Source organism: Anoplopoma fimbria, chromosome 4 (genome assembly GCF_027596085.1).
Source record: "Anoplopoma fimbria isolate UVic2021 breed Golden Eagle Sablefish chromosome 4, Afim_UVic_2022, whole genome shotgun sequence".
Lineage (NCBI taxonomy): Eukaryota > Metazoa > Chordata > Actinopteri > Perciformes > Anoplopomatidae > Anoplopoma > Anoplopoma fimbria.
The window spans coordinates 12,908,203-12,928,333 of NC_072452.1; the positions used below are offsets into that span (position 1 = coordinate 12,908,203).

A 20,131-nucleotide genomic window follows, 5' to 3' on the forward strand; every position below is an offset into this window, starting at 1 on the left:
ATTTTTTTTCTTTGTCTGTTTTTTTCATTTTTAATCTTAGATGTATTAAATACTACAATAGGTGACTATCTGCAACTTAAAATTAGCCGGCAATGAATCAAAGATCCCGTAGCTGCGTTATGTAGTTGTATTTCTCTTACATACAGTTTTGACTTTGTTAATTTCCAATTTTTGAAGGCCATAAAATAATTAACGCTCGTTGTTCTTCATGTTAAGGATTTATTTCATTTATTGTAGTTTGTATCATTATTATTATGTCTTTCTATTTTTTACATCATTTTTTACATGTGCTGGATATTTAAAAATGACATATGTTATAATTGTGTAGTGACAGTTCAGTTATTTTTGGTTGTGTGTTTAAATTAGAAGTTCAGATCAGAGTCATATTTCCAACAAAGGAGAATTCACTGATAGCAGACACCATACTTAGACATTGAAAAAAAACCATAATGTACAGTTTCTCACAGAAAACGGCTCAACGTGGCAGCACAAACAATAAACCATGCTTGAGTTCATGGTGCACTATTGTTGTATGATAAACTTTAAACATGATCACAATACTTTCACATGAAGCTAGACTAAACTGCAGACATTGGCAGTCACTGTCCATGGTCCTGAAAGTGTTTGGCCTCAATTTACATTATGTCTTTATAAAATGTAACAAACGCTCACCACAAAATTCCATTAACTCAGTAATTTATTCAATACAACTTAATCAAAAGAAATCCATTATATTCGAAAATATTATGCAGAATTCTCATATGTTTTGAAAGATATGGTTTCTCAAGGAAATTTTGACATTTCTAATTTACTGTGAAGGAGTCCAACTACTCATCTCTTACCAATTACTCGGTGACGTTTGGTCAGAGATTCACAGTAGTCACGAAACAAATGACCGTTTGTCTAATGTGCTACATACCCTTCGCCTATTCTGTAGTGAGACGTCTGGTCGCATGGTGTCGGTGTAACGTAAAAAGTCAGCAGTAAGCGTGCGTGTCGTCATTGGACTTTGGTTCCACCTCTTGTCAACATTCTCTCTTTGATATCAGTACAGCCCTTTCTACGCTTATTGTTGCAGAACGCCCTGTCATTCATGGATATGTAAGAGAGACACAGGGACGAGCTGGATTCTGTTTTCTATAGTTGTTCTTGTGATGGATTACTGATGCTTCTGGGTTTAACCATGGAACAAAGAAGATGCAAGCCACGAAGGGCGAGAGGATATTTGTTCTGCTGCGTGGTTGCTGTGCTTTTGTGCAGCGTGGTTTCGGCGCAATCAAGATATTCCATCTCTGAGGAGGTTAACGAAGGAACTGTGGTTGGAAATATAGCAAAAGATCTGGGATTAGATAAAAGCACACTGGAAGAAAGGAAGTATCGGATTGTTTCTAGTAATGCCGATCATCTTTTCCATGTAAATCAGAATGATGGTGTCCTGTATGTGAGCCGAAAGATTGACAGAGAAGAGGTGTGCGCGCAGAGCAGTACGTGTTTAATAAATCTAAAAACCGTGCTGGAGAACCCTCTGGAGGTGCATTATGTTGAGGTGGAGGTGCTGGATATCAATGACCATTCACCCATTTTCTCGGAGAGAGATAAAAGATTGGAGATTTCAGAGTCCGTGTTGCCTGGAGCGCGATTCCAGCTAAAAGCTTCGCGGGATCCAGACAGTGGTCAATTCTCCGTGCAGCAATATAAACTAAGCCCCAACGATCACTTCCGTTTGGAAGTAAAGGATAAAGGAGTATATGGTAAAATACCAACATTGGTTGTTCAAAAACCTTTAGACAGAGAAACTGCAAGAAGCCACTCATTAGTACTGACAGCACTGGATGGAGGTAAACCTCCAAAATCTGGTACCATGAATATTCTAGTAAATGTTTTGGATATTAATGATAACGCACCTGTTTTCTCTAAAGATGTTGATTCTGTGATGCTCGATGAAAATGCTCCAATAGGAACAACAGTCATACAAGTGAATGCAACTGATTTAGACGAAGGAGCAAACGGAGAAGTAGTTTACTCATTTACTAACAGTATGAATCAAAATATATTAAACTTATTTGAGATCAATCCATTAACAGGCGAGATAACTGTTAAAGGTTTAATAGATTATGAGGAGAAGGATAGATATGACATTGAAATTGAAGCATCTGATAAAGGTCTTGCTCCTCTTACAACAGAAAAAAGCGTAATTATTAAGATAGTTGATGTGAATGATAATGCACCTGAGATTGAAGTTACTTCATTTTCAAGTTCCATCCCTGAAGATTCCAGACCTGGAACTACAGTTGCCCTTATCAGTGTAAACGACTTGGACTCTGGTCTAAATGGAAAAGTTATTTGCTCTGTAAATAAGAATGTTCCGTTTATTTTATCCCCATCATTAAAAGACAGAATGTATTCTTTAGTGACAAAATCACCTCTAGACAGAGAGAAACAGTCACATTATGATGTAACAATAACTGCACAAGACGCTGGTCAGCCTTCATTATCATCTGAAAAGACAATAAGCGTTGTGGTGTCAGATGTGAATGACAACAGTCCAGAGTTTTCACAGAGTCCCTATACTTTCTATGTCACTGAAGGTAATGAGCCAGGTACCTCTGTGTTTTCTGTCAAAGCTTTTGATCGTGATGAGACCGACAATGCTCTTATATCTTATCATATTCTCAGAGATGGAAGTGAAGATAATAAAGTAACATCATTTCTCAACATAAATACTGAAAGTGGAGATATTTTGGCTCTAAAGAGTTTTGACTTTGAAACACTGAAAACGTTCCAGTTCCAAGTTGTTGCCTCAGATTCAGGAACTCCGTCACTGAGCAGCAACGTCACAGTGAACGTGTTCATTCTGGATCAGAACGACAACGCTCCAGTCATCCTGTATCCAGTCAGCTCTAACGGTTCTGCTGAAGGTGTGGAGGAGATTCCCCGCAATGTGAACGCAGGACACCTGGTGACTAAAGTCAGAGCCTATGACGCTGATATAGGATATAACGGCTGGTTACTGTTTTCACTGCAGGAAGTTACTGACCACAGTCTCTTTGGTTTGGACCGCTATACAGGACGGATCAGAACACTTCGCTCATTCACAGAGACAGACGAGGCTGAGCATAAACTGGTCATACTGGTGAAAGACAATGGGAACGTCTCACTCTCAGCAACAGCTACTGTGATGGTCAAAGTTGTGGAGCCCAAAGAGGCTTTTGCTGCTTCTGATGTTAAAAGTGCAACAAAGGATGATGAGGACAGTAATGTGACTTTTTACCTGATGATAACTTTGGGCTCAGTCTCAACACTTTTTCTCATCAGTATCATCGTGCTGATTGCAATGCAGTGCTCTAAATCCACAGAGTATACTTCTAAATACCTACAAGAGACTAATTATGACGGGACACTGTGTCACAGCATCCAGTACAGATCTGGAGAAAAACGCTACATGTTAGTGGGACCCAGAATGAGTATAGGATCTACTATAGTCCCGGGCAGCCATGCGAACACTCTAATGCTCCCTGACAGGAGGACACCTGGAGAGGTAAGACATGTTCAAAGAAACAACTTTTTTGTTTGTTTTTTATTTTGAATCTTAGATGTATTGGATACTTCATGTTAAGCGAGATACCTAAGAACACTTAAATGTGTTTTTTTCTCGACACACAGGGCAAAATGTCGTATTCAACAACCATATTTGCAAATTGTTTTATCCAGTATTTTTTCCCAGATAATGTTAGAATGGATATATCTGAGAAATTCACAGTCCATGTTTTAAATCATTCCACCACTCTTTGTGCAAAATCAATTTTTGAGGGTTTGTTTATTTATTGCAAAAATACATGAAAACACTTTGTTGAGATAATGGAAACACTGTGGTCCTGGACTGGCACTTACTCACGTCAGTGTATACTGATCCATATTCCATATTATTGGTAAATGAAGGACATTTGCAGCGAGCAGATGGTTTTATGAAAACTATGGCGGGATAGTCCATTTTTGATTTGTTTGCTTACAACATATCCACTGTCATGAGGCTGTGTCATGGTTTTGTAAAGTATCGCGTGGAATCTGTTGGCTGGTTTTATATTACAGGTGTGATCCTTTGTCATTGCGTGTTCTTATTAACTGTGAGGGATTCCAACTACTCATCTCTTCCCAATTACTCGGTGACGTTTGGTCAGAGATTCACAGTAGCCACGAAACAAATGACCGTTTGTCTAATGTGCTACATACCCTTCGCCTATTCTGTAGTGAGACGTCTGGTCGCATGGTGTCGGTGTAACGTAAAAAGTCAGCAGTAAGCGTGCGTGTCGTCATTGGACTTTGGTTCCACCTCTTGTCAACATTCTCTCTTTGATATCAGTACAGCCCTTTCTACGCTTATTGTTGCAGAACGCCCTGTCATTCATGGATATGTAAGAGAGACACAGGGACGAGCTGGATTCTGTTTTCTATAGTTGTTCTTGTGATGGATTACTGATGCTTCTGGGTTTAACCATGGAACAAAGAAGATGCAAGCCACGAAGGGCGAGAGGATATTTGTTCTGCTGCGTGGTTGCTGTGCTTTTGTGCAGCGTGGTTTCGGCGCAATCAAGATATTCCATCTCTGAGGAGGTTAACGAAGGAACTGTGGTTGGAAATATAGCAAAGGATCTGGGATTAGATAAAAGCACGTTGAAAGACCGAAAGTATCGGATTGTGTCTAGTAGTGCGGATCCCCATTTCCATGTAAATCAGAATGATGGTGTCCTGTATGTGAGCCGAAAGATTGACAGAGAAGAGGTGTGCGCGCAAAGCAGTACGTGTTTAATAAATCTGAAAACCGTGCTGGAAAACCCTCTGGAGGTGCATTATGTTGTAGTGGAGGTGCTGGATATAAACGACCATTCTCCCAGTTTCCCAGAAAAAGAGAAATGGCTGGACATCTTTGAGTCGGTATTGCCCGGTGCACGATTCCAACTAAAACCTTCGCGGGATCCAGACAGTGGTAAATTCTCCGTGCAGCAATATAAACTAAGCCACAACGATCACTTCCGTTTGGAAGTTAAGGATAAAGGAGAAGATGGTAAAATACCAATATTGGTTGTTCAAAAATCGTTAGACAGAGAAACTGCAGGAAGCCATTCATTAGTACTGACAGCACTGGATGGAGGTAAACCTCCAAAAACTGGCGAAATGAACATTTTAGTAAATGTTTTAGACGTTAATGATAACGCACCTGTTTTCTCTAAAGACGTTTATTCTGTGATGCTCAATGAAAATGCTCCAATGGGAGCAACATTCATACAAGTGAATGCAACTGATTTAGATGAAGGATTAAACGGAGAAGTGGTTTACTCATTTAGCAACAGTATGAATCAAAATATATTGAACCTATTTGAGATCAATCCATTAACAGGCGAGATAACTGTTAAAGGTTTAATAGATTATGAAGAGAAGGATAGATATGAAATTGAAATTGAGGCATCAGATAAAGGTCTGGCTCCTCTTACAACTGACAAAAGCGTAATTATTAAGATAGTTGATGTGAATGATAATGCACCTGAGATTGAAGTTACTTCATTTTCAAGCTCCATCCCTGAAGATTCCAGACCTGGAACTACAGTTGCCCTTATCAGTGTAAACGACTTGGACTCTGGTCTAAATGGAAAAGTTATTTGCTCCATAGATGAGGATGTTCCATTTATTTTATCACCATCTTTGCAAGACACAATGTATTCATTAGTCACCAAATCACCTCTAGACAGAGAGAAAAAGGACAAATATGATGTAACAATAGTTGCAAAAGACGCTGGTCAGCCTCCATTATCGTCTGAAAAGAGAATAAGTGTTGTGGTGTCAGATGTGAATGACAACAGTCCAGAGTTTTCACAGAGTCCCTATACTTTCTATGTCACCGAATCTAATGCGCCAGGTACCTCTGTGTTTTCTGTTAAAGCTTTTGACCGCGATGAGACCGACAATGCTCTTATATCTTATCATATTCTCAGAGATGGAAGCAACGATAACAAAATAACATCATTTCTCAACATAAACTCTGAAAATGGAGATATTTTGGCCCTTAAAAGTTTCGACTTTGAAACTCTGAAAACATTCAAGTTCCAAGTTGTTGCCTCAGATTCTGGAACTCCGTCACTGAGCAGCAACGTCACAGTGAACGTGTTCATTCTGGATCAGAACGACAACGCTCCAGTCATCCTGTATCCAGTCAGCTCTAACGGTTCTGCTGAAGGTGTGGAGGAGATTCCCCGCAATGTGAACGCAGGACACCTGGTGACTAAAGTCAGAGCCTATGACGCTGATATAGGATATAACGGCTGGTTACTGTTTTCACTGCAGGAAGTTACTGACCACAGTCTCTTTGGTTTGGACCGCTATACAGGACGGATCAGAACACTTCGCTCATTCACAGAGACAGACGAGGCTGAGCATAAACTGGTCATACTGGTGAAAGACAATGGGAACGTCTCACTCTCAGCAACAGCTACTGTGATGGTCAAAGTTGTGGAGCCCAAAGAGGCTTTTGCTGCTTCTGATGTTAAAAGTGCCACAAAGGATGATGAGGACAGTAATGTGACTTTTTACCTGATGATAACTTTGGGCTCAGTCTCAACACTTTTTCTCATCAGTATCATCGTGCTGATTGCAATGCAGTGCTCTAAATCCACAGAGTATACTTCTAAATACCTACAAGAGACTAATTATGACGGGACACTGTGTCACAGCATCCAGTACAGATCTGGAGAAAAACGCTACATGTTAGTGGGACCCAGAATGAGTATAGGATCTACTATAGTCCCGGGCAGCCATGCGAACACACTAATGCTCCCTGACAGGAGACATGCATCTGGAGAGGTAAGAAATATTAAGACTGATTTTTTTTTTCCCCTTGCAAATTATTTATTTCATATTGATGCATTGAGTACTTACAGATGTGTTTTGGGGAAATGTATGTACTTATATTCAATTTACTCTTCATATTTAACAAACAATATACTGTGAAATGTTCACTTTTTCTATTTATAATGGACATAGCTAAACAAGTTTTCACTGCCCGCGTTGAATGCAAAGAGTAAAGCATTAAGCCATGGTTCAGTTGATGAGGCATTTATTAGCATCAGTTAAGATAGTGGAAATATCTTGATCATGGTTGTATCAAGAGAGAACTTGTCATGACTAAATAGTGAATGTAAATTCACATTTTTAGATTTGTTGCTTATGCACGGAATTTGTAGCAAAATAGTATTTATTGTGTCGGGACAATTTTTCATTCATGTTTTATTTTTTTTACTGCACATATGTAAATGCTTTCCTAGGACCTCGATAACCTTTCGAAATGTATGGCATTGGATGTGTTTACTGCTCCTGAGTTTTCCTTGGCAAGTTTGATCACTGAATAAGTCAGTGTCCATGGTGCATTATTTACAAACTTCAAATGGAATATTATCATCAACTGTAGCTGGACATAAGTGGTCGGTGGTTTATTTCATAGCACTTAGTCAAATGAAGTAAACATATCCCCATATATTAGGATGATTCCTCTCAGCATTTTGAAAAGGTTTGTTTTCAAACCATCAGGAGTAGGTTTGTGTTCAGAGAGAGCAGCCTCCTTATTTGCATCAAGCACAATAGTTTCGTGTGCTGTTTGAGGATAAATTATTAACAATTAAACATGTACAAAACTATCAATGGTTAGGCTAAAGTGCTACTGGCGTTGTAATTTATGTAGTGTGAATTTTGATCGCTTGGTGTCAGTGTAATGGAAAAGTTGTGATTGCAGGTGCGTGAAGTCTGCGCATTTTGGATCCGCCTCTTCATGGATTCGGTAGTTAGATATTAACACGATCGTCTATCTGTGGACGGCTGCCTTTGGATATGCTTTGCTCATTTCTGTCGTTTTGAGAAGACGATGAATATTTTCAGATATTGAAGAGTTGGATTCCGTCAATACAAAGCTGTTATTGTTTTGATGAGAGACTACCGATGATTCAGGGTTTCATCATGGAACAAAGAAGATGCGAGAGACGAAGATCGGGAGGATATTTGTTCTGCTGCGTAGTTGCTGTGCTTTTGTGCAGCGTGGCTTCGGCCCAAATACGATACTCCATCTCTGAGGAGGTTAACGAAGGAACTGTGGTTGGAAATATAGCAAAGGATCTGGGATTGGATAAAAGCTCACTGGAAGAAAGGAAGTATCGGATTGTTTCTAGTAGTGCAGATCCCCTTTTCCACGTAAATCAGAATGATGGTGTCCTGTATGTGAGCCGAAAGATTGACAGAGAAGAGGTGTGCGCGCAGAGCAGTACGTGTTTAATAAATCTGAAAACCGTGCTGGAGAACCCTCTGGAGGTGCATTATGTTGTAGTGGAGGTGCTGGATATAAACGACCATGCTCCCAGTTTTCCAGAGAAAGAGAAACGTTTGGAAATTTCCGAATCTGTGTTGCCCGGAGCGCGATTTCAGCTGAAACCCTCGCGGGATCCAGACAGCGGTCATTTCTCCGTGCAGCAATATAGACTCAGCCCCAACGATCACTTCCGTTTGGAAGTTAGGGACAAAGGAGAGGATGGTAAAATACCAATATTGGTTTTGCAAAAATCCTTGGATAGGGAAGCAGCAGGAAGTAACTCTTTAGTGCTGACAGCACTGGATGGAGGAAAACCTCCAAAAACTGGTAACATGAATATTGTAGTAAACGTTTTGGATGTAAATGATAATACACCTATTTTCTCAAAGGATATTTACTCTGTTACGCTCTCTGAAAATGCTCCAGTAGGCACAACAGTCGTACAGGTAAATGCAACTGATTTGGATGAAGGTCAAAATGGGGAAGTGTATTACTCATTTGGTAACAGTGTGAGTAATAAATTATTTCAGCTTTTTGATATCAATACATCAACAGGCGAGATACTTGTTAAAGGTCTGATAGACTATGAGCAAAAGGACAAGTACGAAATTGAAATTCAAGCATCAGATAAAGGTCTCGCCCCGCTAACAACAGAGAAAAGCGTAATTATCCAGATAGTTGATGTGAATGATAATGCACCTGAGATTGAAGTTACTTCCTTTTCAAACTCTATCCCTGAAGATTCCAGACCTGGAACTACAGTTGCCCTTATCAGTGTAAACGACTTGGACTCTGGTCTCAATGGAAAAGTTATTTGCTCCATAGACGAAGACGTCCCATTTACATTATCGCCATCCTTACAAGACAAGATGTATTCATTAGTCACTAAATCACCTCTGGACAGAGAGAGGCAGTCAAGGTATGATGTAACAATAACTGCACAAGACGCTGGTCAGCCTTCATTATCATCTGAAAAGACAATAAGCATTGTTGTAAGAGATGTGAATGATAACAGTCCAGAGTTTTCACAGAGTCCCTATACTTTCTATGTCACTGAAGGTAATGAGCCAGGTACTTCTGTGTTTTCTGTCAAAGCTTTTGACCACGATGAGACCGACAATGCTCTTATATCTTATCATATTCTCAGAGAGGGAAGTGAAGATAATAAAGTAACATCATTTCTCAATATCAACTCTGAAAATGGAGATATTTTGGCTCTAAAGAGTTTTGACTTTGAAACACTGAAAACGTTCAAGTTCCAAGTTGTTGCCTCAGATTCAGGAACTCCGTCACTCAGCAGCAACGTCACAGTGAACGTGTTCATTCTGGATCAGAACGACAACGCTCCAGTCATCCTGTATCCAGTCAGCTCTAACGGTTCTGCTGAAGGTGTGGAGGAGATTCCCCGCAATGTGAACGCAGGACACCTGGTGACTAAAGTCAGAGCCTATGACGCTGATATAGGATATAACGGCTGGTTACTGTTTTCACTGCAGGAAGTTACTGACCACAGTCTCTTTGGTTTGGACCGCTATACAGGACGGATCAGAACACTTCGCTCATTCACAGAGACAGACGAGGCTGAGCATAAACTGGTCATACTGGTGAAAGACAATGGGAACGTCTCACTCTCAGCAACAGCTACTGTGATGGTCAAAGTTGTGGAGCCCAAAGAGGCTTTTGCTGCTTCTGATGTTAAAAGTGCCACAAAGGATGATGAGGACAGTAATGTGACTTTTTACCTGATGATAACTTTGGGCTCAGTCTCAACACTTTTTCTCATCAGTATCATCGTGCTGATTGCAATGCAGTGCTCTAAATCCACAGAGTATACTTCTAAATACCTACAAGAGACTAATTATGACGGGACACTGTGTCACAGCATCCAGTACAGATCTGGAGAAAAACGCTACATGTTAGTGGGACCCAGAATGAGTATAGGATCTACTATAGTCCCGGGCAGCCATGCGAACACTCTAATGCTCCCTGACAGGAGACATGCATCTGGAGAGGTAAGAAATATTAAGACCTTGCAAATCATTTATTTCATATTGATGCATTGGGTACTTACGGATGTGTTTTGGGGAAATGTATGTACTTATATTCAATTTACTCTGCATATTTAACAAACAACATACCGTGAAATGTTCACTTTTACTATTTATAATGGACATAGCTAAACAAGTTTTCACTGCCCGTGTTGAATGCAAAGAGTAAAGCATTAAGCCATGGTTCAGTTGATGAGGCATTTATTAGCATCAGTTAAGATAGTGGAAATATCTTGATCATGGTTGTATCAAGAGAGAACTTGTCATGACGAAATAGTGAATGTAAATTCACATTTTCAGATTTGTTGCTTATGCACGGAATTTGTAGCAAAATAGTATTTATTGTGTCGGGACAATTTTTCATTCATGTTTTATTTTTTTTACTGCACATATGTAAATGCTTTCCTAGGACCTCGATAACCTTTCGAAATGTATGGCATTGGATGTGTTTACTGCTCCTGAGTTTTCCTTGGCAAGTTTGATCACTGAATAAGTCAGTGTCCATGGTGCATTATTTACAAACTTCAAATGGAATATTATCATCAACTGTAGCTGGACATAAGTGGTCGGTGGTTTATTTCATAGCACTTAGTCAAATGAAGTAAACATATCCCCATATATTAGGATGATTCCTCTCAGCATTTTGAAAAGGTTTGTTTTCAAACCATCAGGAGTAGGTTTGTGTTCAGAGAGAGCAGCCTCCTTATTTGCATCAAGCACAATAGTTTCGTGTGCTGTTTGAGGATACAGTCATTTAGCAGACTCTTTTATCCAAAGCGACTTACAGTCAGTAGTATATTACATATCATTCACCCATTCACACACTGATGACAGGCTACCAAGGTGCCACCATACGACTCTAACTAACATGCAACATCCAGTCCACACCGATGGCAAGCCTTCGGGAGCAACTTGGGTTTAAGTGTCTTGCCCAAAGACACATCGACTGCCGAAGCCGGGTATCGAACCACCGACCTTCTGATTGGAGAACTACCTTGCTCTCCATTACGCCACAGCCGCGTCAAATTATGAACAATTAAAGATGTACAAAAACGACCAATGGTTAGGCTACTGGCGTTGGAATTTATGTAGTGTGAGTTTTGATCGCTTGGTGTCAGTGTCATGGAAAAGTTGTGATTGCAGGTGCGTGAAGTCTGCGCATTTTGAGGTGCGTGAAGTCTGCGCATTTTGGATCCGCCTCTTCATGGATTCGGTAGTTAGATAATAACACGATCGTCTATCTGTGGGCGGATATGCTTTGCTAATTTCTGTCGTTTTGAGAAGACGATTAATATTTTCAGACATTGAAAAGTTGGATTCCGTCAATACAAAGCTGTTATTGTTTTGGTGAGAGACTACCGATGATTCAGGGTTTCATCATGGAACAAAGAAGATACGAGAGACGAAGATCGGGAGGATATTTGTTCTGCTGCGTAGTTGCTGTGCTTTTGTGGAGCGTGGCTTCGGCCCAAATACGATACTCCATATCTGAGGAGGTTAACGAAGGAACTGTGGTTGGAAATATAGCAAAGGATCTGGGATTGGATAAAAGCTCACTGGAAGAAAGGAAGTATCGGATTGTTTCTAGTAGTGCAGATCCCCTTTTCCACGTAAATCAGAATGATGGTGTCCTGTATGTGAGCCGAAAGATTGACAGAGAAGAGGTGTGCGCGCAGAGCAGTACGTGTTTAATAAATCTGAAAACCGTGCTGGAGAACCCTCTGGAGGTGCATTATGTTGTAGTGGAGGTGCTGGATATAAACGACCATTCTCCCAGTTTTCCAGAGAAAGTGACAACGTTGGAGATTTCCGAATCAGTGTTGCCTGGAGTAGGTATTCCTCTACAACACGCACGAGATCCAGACGGTGGCCTTCTCTCTGTTCATCAGTATAAACTCAGCCCCAACGAACACTTTAGTTTGGAAGTTAGAGACATGGGAGAGGATGGTAAAATACCTATATTAGTTGTGCAGAAATCTTTGGATAGGGAGGCAGCCGTAAGTCATTCATTAGTGCTGTGTGCACTGGATGGAGGGAAACCTCCAAAATCTGGGGAAATGAACATTCTAGTAAATGTTTTGGATATTAATGATAACGCCCCTGTTTTCTCTCAAGAGGTTTATTCGGTGACTCTCGATGAAAATGCTCCAATAGGCACAACAGTCGCACAGGTGAATGCAACTGATTTGGATGCGGGTCCAAACGGAGAAGTAGTTTACTCATTTAGCAGTATTGTGAATCGTAGGTTATTACAACTTTTTGATATAAATCCATTGACAGGTGAAATAGTTGTGAAAGGATTGATTAATTATGAGGAGAGGGACAAATATGAAATTGAAATTCAAGCATCAGATAAAGGATTTATTCCTCTGGCAACACAAAAAAGCGTCATCATTAAGGTAGTAGACTTGAATGATAATGCACCTGAGATTGAAGTTACTTCCTTTTCAAGTTCCATCCCTGAAGATTCCAGACCTGGAACTACAGTTGCCCTTATCAGTGTAAACGACTTGGACTCTGGTCTCAATGGAAAAGTTATTTGCTCCGTAGATGAGGATGTTCCGTTTTCTTTATCGCCATCCTTACAAGACAAGATGTATTCATTAGTCACCAAATCACCTCTAGACAGAGAGAAACAGTCACATTATGATGTAACAATAGTTGCAAAAGACGCTGGTCAGCCTTCATTATCATCTGAAAAGACAATAAGCGTTGTGGTGTCAGATGTGAATGACAACAGTCCAGAGTTTTCACAGAGTCCCTATACTTTCTATGTCACCGAATCCAATGAGCCAGGAGCCTCTGTGTTTTCTGTTAAAGCCTCTGATCGTGATGAAAATGAGAATGCGCTTATTTCATATCACATTGTCAGAGATGGAACCGAGGGTAATAAATGGGCTTCATTTCTCAATATCAACTCTGAAAGTGGAGATATTTTGGCGCTAAAAAGTTTTGACTTTGAAACTCTGAAAACGTTCCAGTTCCAAGTTGTTGCCTCAGATTCTGGAACTCCGTCACTGAGCAGCAACGTCACAGTGAACGTGTTCATTCTGGATCAGAACGACAACGCTCCAGTCATCCTGTATCCAGTCAGCTCTAACGGTTCTGCTGAAGGTGTGGAGGAGATTTCCCGCAATGTGAACGCAGGACACCTGGTGACTAAAGTCAGAGCCTATGACGCTGATATAGGATATAACGGCTGGTTACTGTTTTCACTGCAGGAAGTTACTGACTACAGTCTCTTTGGTTTGGACCGCTATACAGGAGAGATCAGAATACTTCGCTCATTCACAGAGACAGACGAGGCTGAGCATAAACTGGTCATACTGGTGAAAGACCATGGGAACGTCTCACTCTCAGCAACAGCTACTGTGATGGTCAAAGTTGTGGAGCCCGAAGAGGCTTTTGCTGCTTCTTATGTTAAAAGTGCCACAAAGGATGATGAGGACAGTAATGTGACTTTTTACCGGATGATAACTTTGGGCTCAATCTCAACACTTTTTCTCATCAGTATCATCGTGCTGATTGCAATGCAGTGCTCTAAATCCACAGAGTACACTTCTAAATACCTACAAGAGACTAATCATGACGGGACACTGTGTCACAGCATCCAGTACAGATCTGGAGAAAAACGCTACATGTTAGTGGGACCCAGAATGAGTGTAGGATCTACTATCGTCCCGGGCAGCCATGCGAACACTCTAATGCTCCCTGACAGGAGGACACCAGGAGAGGTAAGACATTTTTGGTGAAAACCCTGGCTTGTTTGTTTGGCATCATAGTTTTGAGTAGGACACATGAATTTCAAGCAGCTGCAAATTTTGATCAGACTGTATTGCCTTTTAAGAACAATTGTTGATATAGACTTGCTTATATGCTTCACTCATTCTTCTGTTATTTCGTGGTCTCCTTCCTGTTCACTATACTCTGAAAAACCCATACCAGTATTACAATATACTTCAATTGATAAAATAATAGTTTTCACATTGGACATTCTGCTCTTTCACTGAATCAGTAATGTGGTTTCAACTTTCTGGGCTACAGTGATGTAATCCAAAGTCATTCATGAGGTTTGACGGAATTATAACTGGCGTCGTTCGTTGACCATGGTGCTGACATTTTCTGGTCTGATGTCCAGATACCTGATGATACATTGTAAAATATTTCAAACAATTTATTTGTTAATTCCCACTTTTATGTTGTATGCCGATGAAACGATTGGTATTAACAATTTGTATATGTGAGCATCAAACATTTTGGAGGATTTGATGTCTCCAGCTCCATTCAGAGGAATCTAAACTTTGTGTTTGCTTGTTAAATCCACTTCAGAAAGCATCAGCTCATCTGATGTAGGCTACTGTCGTATCTTTAGATAGGGAGGCAGCCGTAAGTCATTCATTAGTGCTGTGTGCGCTGGATGGAGGGAAACCTCCAAAATCAAAGTACATAAACACAACACGTTGTCATTGTGCTATATAAAATATAGCTGTAGAAACTTTGATTTCCTTGCAGTGAGCAATGAGATCGCATGGTGTCAGTGTGCTGGGGAAATAACGGCTTTAACTTGTCACTGCTTTTTGGTACCACCTCTTTATAGCGCTCTCAGTTCGATGAAGGCAGGCTCGCTTGGCGGCTTGCTGCTGTATTAACATATTGTCCCTTGTTTTTTAACATTTCCTAAACAAGGTGAACATTAACATACCCGGATGTGTTGGATTAATTTCGTACAACACGGTTAATAATCCCGTGAGGAATCTATGAGAGAATTATCTTGTATCATGGAACAAAGAGGATGCGACGCAAGCAGGGCGAGAGGACGGTGGGTCGGCTGCGTGGTGGCTGTGCTTTTGTGGAGCGTCGCCTCGGCGCAATTAAGATATTCAATGTCTGAAGAAGTTAACGAAGGAACTGTGGTTGGAAATATAGCAAAGGATCTGGGTTTAGATAGAAGCACGTTGAAAAACAGAAAGTATCGGATTGTTTCAAGTTCTACCGAACCTCTTTTCCACGTAGATCAGAATGACGGCGTCCTGTACGTCAGGCAGAAAATTGACAGAGAAGAGGTGTGCGAGCGAAGCAGTGTATGTTTGATCAACCTGAAAACTATTCTGGAAAATCCTCTGGAGGTGCATTATGTTGGAGTGGAAGTTCTGGATATAAACGACCATTCTCCAAGTTTCCCAGAGAAAGGGAAAACGTTGGAGATTTTCGAGTCCGTGTTACCTGGAGCACGTTTTCCGCTACAAGCCGCACGAGATCCAGACAGTGGCCCTTTTTCTGTTCAGCAGTATAAACTCAGCCCCAACGAACACTTCCGTTTGGAAGTAAAGGATAAAGGAGAGGATGGTAAAATACCTGTATTAATTGTGCAAAAATCTTTAGACAGGGAAATTGCGGAAAGCCAGTCATTAGTACTGACAGCACTGGATGGAGGAAAACCTCCGAAATCTGGCGAAATGAACATTCTAGTAAACGTTTTAGACGTTAATGATAACGCACCTGTTTTCTCTAAAGACGTTTATTCTGTGATGCTCGATGAAAATGCTCCAATAGGAACAACAGTCATACAAGTGAATGCAACTGATGTAGATGAAGGAGCAAACGGAGAAGTGGTTTACTCATTTAGCAACAGCGTAAATCGTAAATTCTTTAAGCTTTTTGAAATAAACCAATCAACAGGTGAGATAATTGTTAAGAGTTTAATAGATCACGAGGAGAGGGACAAATTCGAGATTGAAATTCAAGCAACAGATAAAGGTATGCCTCCACTGGCTACACAAAAAGGCGTAATTATTAAGATAGTTGACGTGAATGATAATGCACCTGAGATTGAAGTTACTTCATTTTCAAATTCCATCCCTGAAGATTCCAGACCTGGAACTACAGTTGCCCTTATCAGTGTAAACGACTTGGACTCTGGCCTCAATGGAAAAGTTATTTGCTCCATAGATGAGGATGTTCCGTTTATTTTATCACCATCTTTACAAGACAAGATGTATTCATTAGTGACTAAATCACCTCTAGACAGGGAAAAAAAGTCGCAATATATCATAACTGTCGTTGCAAAAGACGCTGGCAAGCCTCCATTATCATCTGAAAAGACAATAAGCGTTGTGGTGTCAGATGTGAATGACAACAGTCCAGAGTTTTCAGTAAGTCCCTATACTTTCTATGTCACTGAGGGCAACGATCCAGGTGCCTTTGTGTTTTCTGTGAAAGCTTCTGATCATGATGTAACGGAGAATGCCCTTATTTCATATCACATTCTCAGAGATGGAAGCGACGAAAATAAATTGGCTTCATTTCTCAATATCAACTCTGAAAATGGAGATATTTTGGCTCTAAAAAGTTTTGACTTTGAAACTCTGAAAACGTTCAAGTTCCAAGTTGTTGCCTCAGATTCTGGAACTCCGTCACTAAGCAGCAACGTCACAGTGAACGTGTTCATTCTGGATCAGAACGACAACGCTCCAGTCATCCTGTATCCAGTCAGCTCTAACGGTTCTGCTGAAGGTGTGGAGGAGATTCCCCGCAATGTGAACGCAGGACACCTGGTGACTAAAGTCAGAGCCTATGACGCTGATATAGGATATAACGGCTGGTTACTGTTTTCACTGCAGGAAGTTACTGACCACAGTCTCTTTGGTTTGGACCGCTATACAGGACGGATCAGAACACTTCGCTCATTCACAGAGACAGACGAGGCTGAGCATAAACTGGTCATACTGGTGAAAGACAATGGGAACGTCTCACTCTCAGCAACAGCTACTGTGATGGTCAAAGTTGTGGAGCCCAAAGAGGCTTTTGCTGCTTCTGATGTTAAAAGTGCCACAAAGGATGATGAGGACAGTAATGTGACTTTTTACCTGATGATAACTTTGGGCTCAGTCTCAACACTTTTTCTCATCAGTATCATCGTGCTGATTGCAATGCAGTGCTCTAAATCCACAGAGTATACTTCTAAATACCTACAAGAGACTAATTATGACGGGACACTGTGTCACAGCATCCAGTACAGATCTGGAGAAAAACGCTACATGTTAGTGGGACCCAGAATGAGTGTAGGATCTACTATAGTCCCGGGCAGCCATGCGAACACTCTAATGCTCCCTGATAGGAGGACACCTGGAGAGGTAAGATATATTGCTTGTAACCATAATACAACTTCCTGTCTTTTCATTTTAAGAAGAAATGCAATAATTTCGTGGTCATCTGAACACATGTATTTAAATAGGTTAGCATCAAATTACAATTGATAATCTAGGTCACTGACACTTTTAACACCTGCATTTAGAGAGATGGACTCTGCTCCCGAGGGTTCAGCTTCTATAAATTGTATCAACTGTCAGGGAATTGCATTTTAATCCCGTAATGCTTCACTCTTATTGCACCATAGAGTTTACCCACCTTCATGTCAGCCATTAATGTGGCATCCATAATGACATTTTAGAGCCATTAAGGAACTTCAAAGTCAAATGCCTTATAGAACAAATATATCTCTGTGTTTGAAAAGCAGGATCTCGATCTTGTCTTGGTCTCAACAAGTTATATTTATTACAGGCGCTGTCTTGTTATGGTTGGGTATAGTTGGAGATATACAGGCAATAGTAATGCAGTTTTCAACAACGTTAACTATTCCAACACTTCAAATTGCAGCAGAAACTGTCGCTGTCCGTGGTGCTGAAGTCTTTTTTATTTATTTATTTTCAATATAAATATATAAACGCTGTATTTTTTTTCTGTAAATGTCCCAGAAATAAGGATTCAGTAGCCTAGATTATTCGAAATAATCGGTTTTTGAAGTAGAAACTTATTGTGACTGATATCAATTGCTTAAGGAAAATGGTTGTTGCAAATCTGTCCTCATGTATTAACAGGCTGTTTGTCTTTTTTTTTTGCAAAGAGTTTTCTTCGTCGTATTAACATTTTGTCGTAACTATATGTTATGATCCAAGTGTGTTGCAATAATGTTTTGGATCGCATGGTGTCGGTATAATAGCAAATGTTGTGCCTAGAGCTTTCGGACGTCACCATTAGGTCAATCCTGTATTTTGGCATTACGTGTTTACGGCTTGAACACAAAACTAGCTCTGTTCATTTCCAACGACTGTATTGGCGATGGGACTCAGTTTGCAGAGGAATAAGGCTGATTATATTTCTTGACCAGAAAATAAGAGACCCCGGAATTCTTCTTCATTTTTTGTTGTTGTTGTTGGTGTACATTATGGAACAAAGCGGACGCCAGGCGTGGATAGAAGGATGGAGATGCGTCGCCTACATGGTGGCTTTGGTAACGTTTTGGAGCGAAGCCTCGGCTCAGATCAGATATTCCATCTCCGAGGAGATGAAAGAAGGGAGTGTTGTTGGAAACATTGCGAAAGATTTAGGAATTGATAAGGTGACGCTGAAGGATCGGGAATATCGTATTGTTGGCAGTTCAACGGAACCCCTTTTTCGTTTCAATAGGGACGACGGTATCCTGTATGTCAGTCGGAAAGTGGACAGGGAAGAGATCTGTGAACGAAGCAACGCGTGCATAATCAACCTTAAAACTGTGCTAGAAAATCCCCTGGAAATCCATTATGTGGCCATAGAGGTGCTGGATGTAAACGACCACTCCCCCGTCTTTCCGGAGAAAGAGAAGCGATTGGAGATATTTGAATCGACATTACCCGGAGCACGGTTCCAGCTCCAACCTGCACGCGACCCCGATGGTGGTCAGTTTACTATTCAGCAGTATACACTCAGCCACAATGATCACTTTCGTTTGGAAGTTAAGGAGAGGGGCGAAGACCGTAAGATGCCCTTTCTGATATTAAAGAAGCAGTTAGACAGAGAGGCTCTGAGAGAACACAAGCTTCTGCTCACAGCTATCGATGGTGGCAGGCCGGCGAGGTCTGGAACAATAGAAATACTAATTGAGGTGCTTGACGTTAATGACAATTCACCCGTTTTTACAAAAGATGTATATTCCGCTAGTCTAAATGAAAACGCAGCGCCTGGTACGTTAGTTATTCAGGTTAATGCGACCGATTTGGATGAGGGTGTAAACAGTGAAATTGTTTACTCATTCGGTAAAGAAGTGGATATACATTTACAAAATCTATTTAGCATAAACCCCAAAACAGGTGATATTAAAGTCACCGGTGTTATTGATTTTGAAGAAAATAAAAACTATGAAATTGATATACAAGCTTCAGATGGGGGGACTGTCCCCCTTTCCGCAGACAGAACTGTGATAATAAAGGTAATAGACCTTAACGATAATCCCCCAGAAATTGAAATTACATCATTTTCCAAATCAGTTCCGGAAGATTCTAAAATTGGAACAACTGTAGCTTTAATCAGTGTGAATGATTTGGATTCAGGCCCCAACGGACAGGTCACCTGCTTCATACGCGAGGACGTGCCTTTCGCTATATCTCCTTCCTTGCAAGATAATATGTACGCGATAGTTACCAAATCACGACTGGACAGAGAAGAAAAGTCTTTCTATGAATTTACAATTGTTGCAAAGGACAGTGGTGAGCCACCGCTCTCATCTGAAAAGACATTAACTGTTGTTGTATCAGACGTGAACGATAACCGACCACATTTTTCCCTGAGCCCGTATACTTTTTATATAACTGAAAACAATGACCTAGTCGCCCCAGTGTTTTCAGTTAGGGCATCTGACCTTGATGATAGTGATAATGCGCATATTTCATATCACATTCCGAGGGATAGCAGTGGAGGTCAT

The 20,131-nt window shown here is 40.7% G+C and overlaps 4 protein-coding genes across 4 annotated transcripts; all 4 read left to right on the forward strand.

The window, feature by feature from the left end:
- Positions 1 to 1,183: 1,183 nt before the first annotated feature.
- On the forward strand, positions 1,184 to 4,416 carry LOC129090556 (protocadherin alpha-3-like). Its single transcript, XM_054598202.1, has 2 exons — positions 1,184 to 3,538; positions 4,390 to 4,416. The coding sequence occupies exons 1-2, from the start codon at positions 1,184 to 1,186 to the stop codon at positions 4,414 to 4,416; spliced, it is 2,382 nt and encodes a 793-aa protein (XP_054454177.1).
- Positions 4,417 to 4,494: 78 nt separating this feature from the next.
- LOC129090557 (putative protocadherin beta-18) lies at positions 4,495 to 9,851 on the forward strand. The gene is made up of 3 exons (XM_054598204.1): positions 4,495 to 6,888; positions 8,239 to 8,566; positions 9,841 to 9,851. Exons 1-3 carry the CDS (start codon positions 4,495 to 4,497, stop codon positions 9,849 to 9,851), a joined length of 2,733 nt encoding a protein of 910 aa, XP_054454179.1.
- A 1,763-nt stretch (positions 9,852 to 11,614) lies between these two features.
- Positions 11,615 to 14,144, forward strand: LOC129090558 (protocadherin alpha-8-like). Its single transcript, XM_054598205.1, has one exon. The coding sequence runs from the start codon at positions 11,754 to 11,756 to the stop codon at positions 14,142 to 14,144; it is 2,391 nt and encodes a 796-aa protein (XP_054454180.1). The 5' UTR covers positions 11,615 to 11,753.
- Positions 14,145 to 15,170: 1,026 nt separating this feature from the next.
- Positions 15,171 to 17,842, forward strand: LOC129090559 (protocadherin alpha-8-like). The gene is made up of 2 exons (XM_054598206.1): positions 15,171 to 17,525; positions 17,789 to 17,842. Exons 1-2 carry the CDS (start codon positions 15,171 to 15,173, stop codon positions 17,840 to 17,842), a joined length of 2,409 nt encoding a protein of 802 aa, XP_054454181.1.
- The last annotated feature ends 2,289 nt before the right edge of the window (positions 17,843 to 20,131 follow it).

Coding starts and splice junctions, on each gene's coding strand:
- LOC129090558 (XM_054598205.1), top strand. CDS start 11,754: ATGATTCAGGGTTTCATCATGGAACAAAGAAGATACGAGAGACGAAGA.
- LOC129090557 (XM_054598204.1), top strand. CDS start 4,495: ATGGAACAAAGAAGATGCAAGCCACGAAGGGCGAGAGGATATTTGTTC. Junction 6,889..8,238: donor CTGATTTTTTTTTTCCCCTT/GCAAATTATTTA, acceptor CACGTAAATCAG/AATGATGGTGTCCTGTATGT.
- LOC129090559 (XM_054598206.1), top strand. CDS start 15,171: ATGGAACAAAGAGGATGCGACGCAAGCAGGGCGAGAGGACGGTGGGTC. Junction 17,526..17,788: donor ATAGGAGGACACCTGGAGAG/GTAAGATATATT, acceptor ATTGCACCATAG/AGTTTACCCACCTTCATGTC.
- LOC129090556 (XM_054598202.1), top strand. CDS start 1,184: ATGGAACAAAGAAGATGCAAGCCACGAAGGGCGAGAGGATATTTGTTC. Junction 3,539..4,389: donor ACAGGAGGACACCTGGAGAG/GTAAGACATGTT, acceptor TTATTGTTGCAG/AACGCCCTGTCATTCATGGA.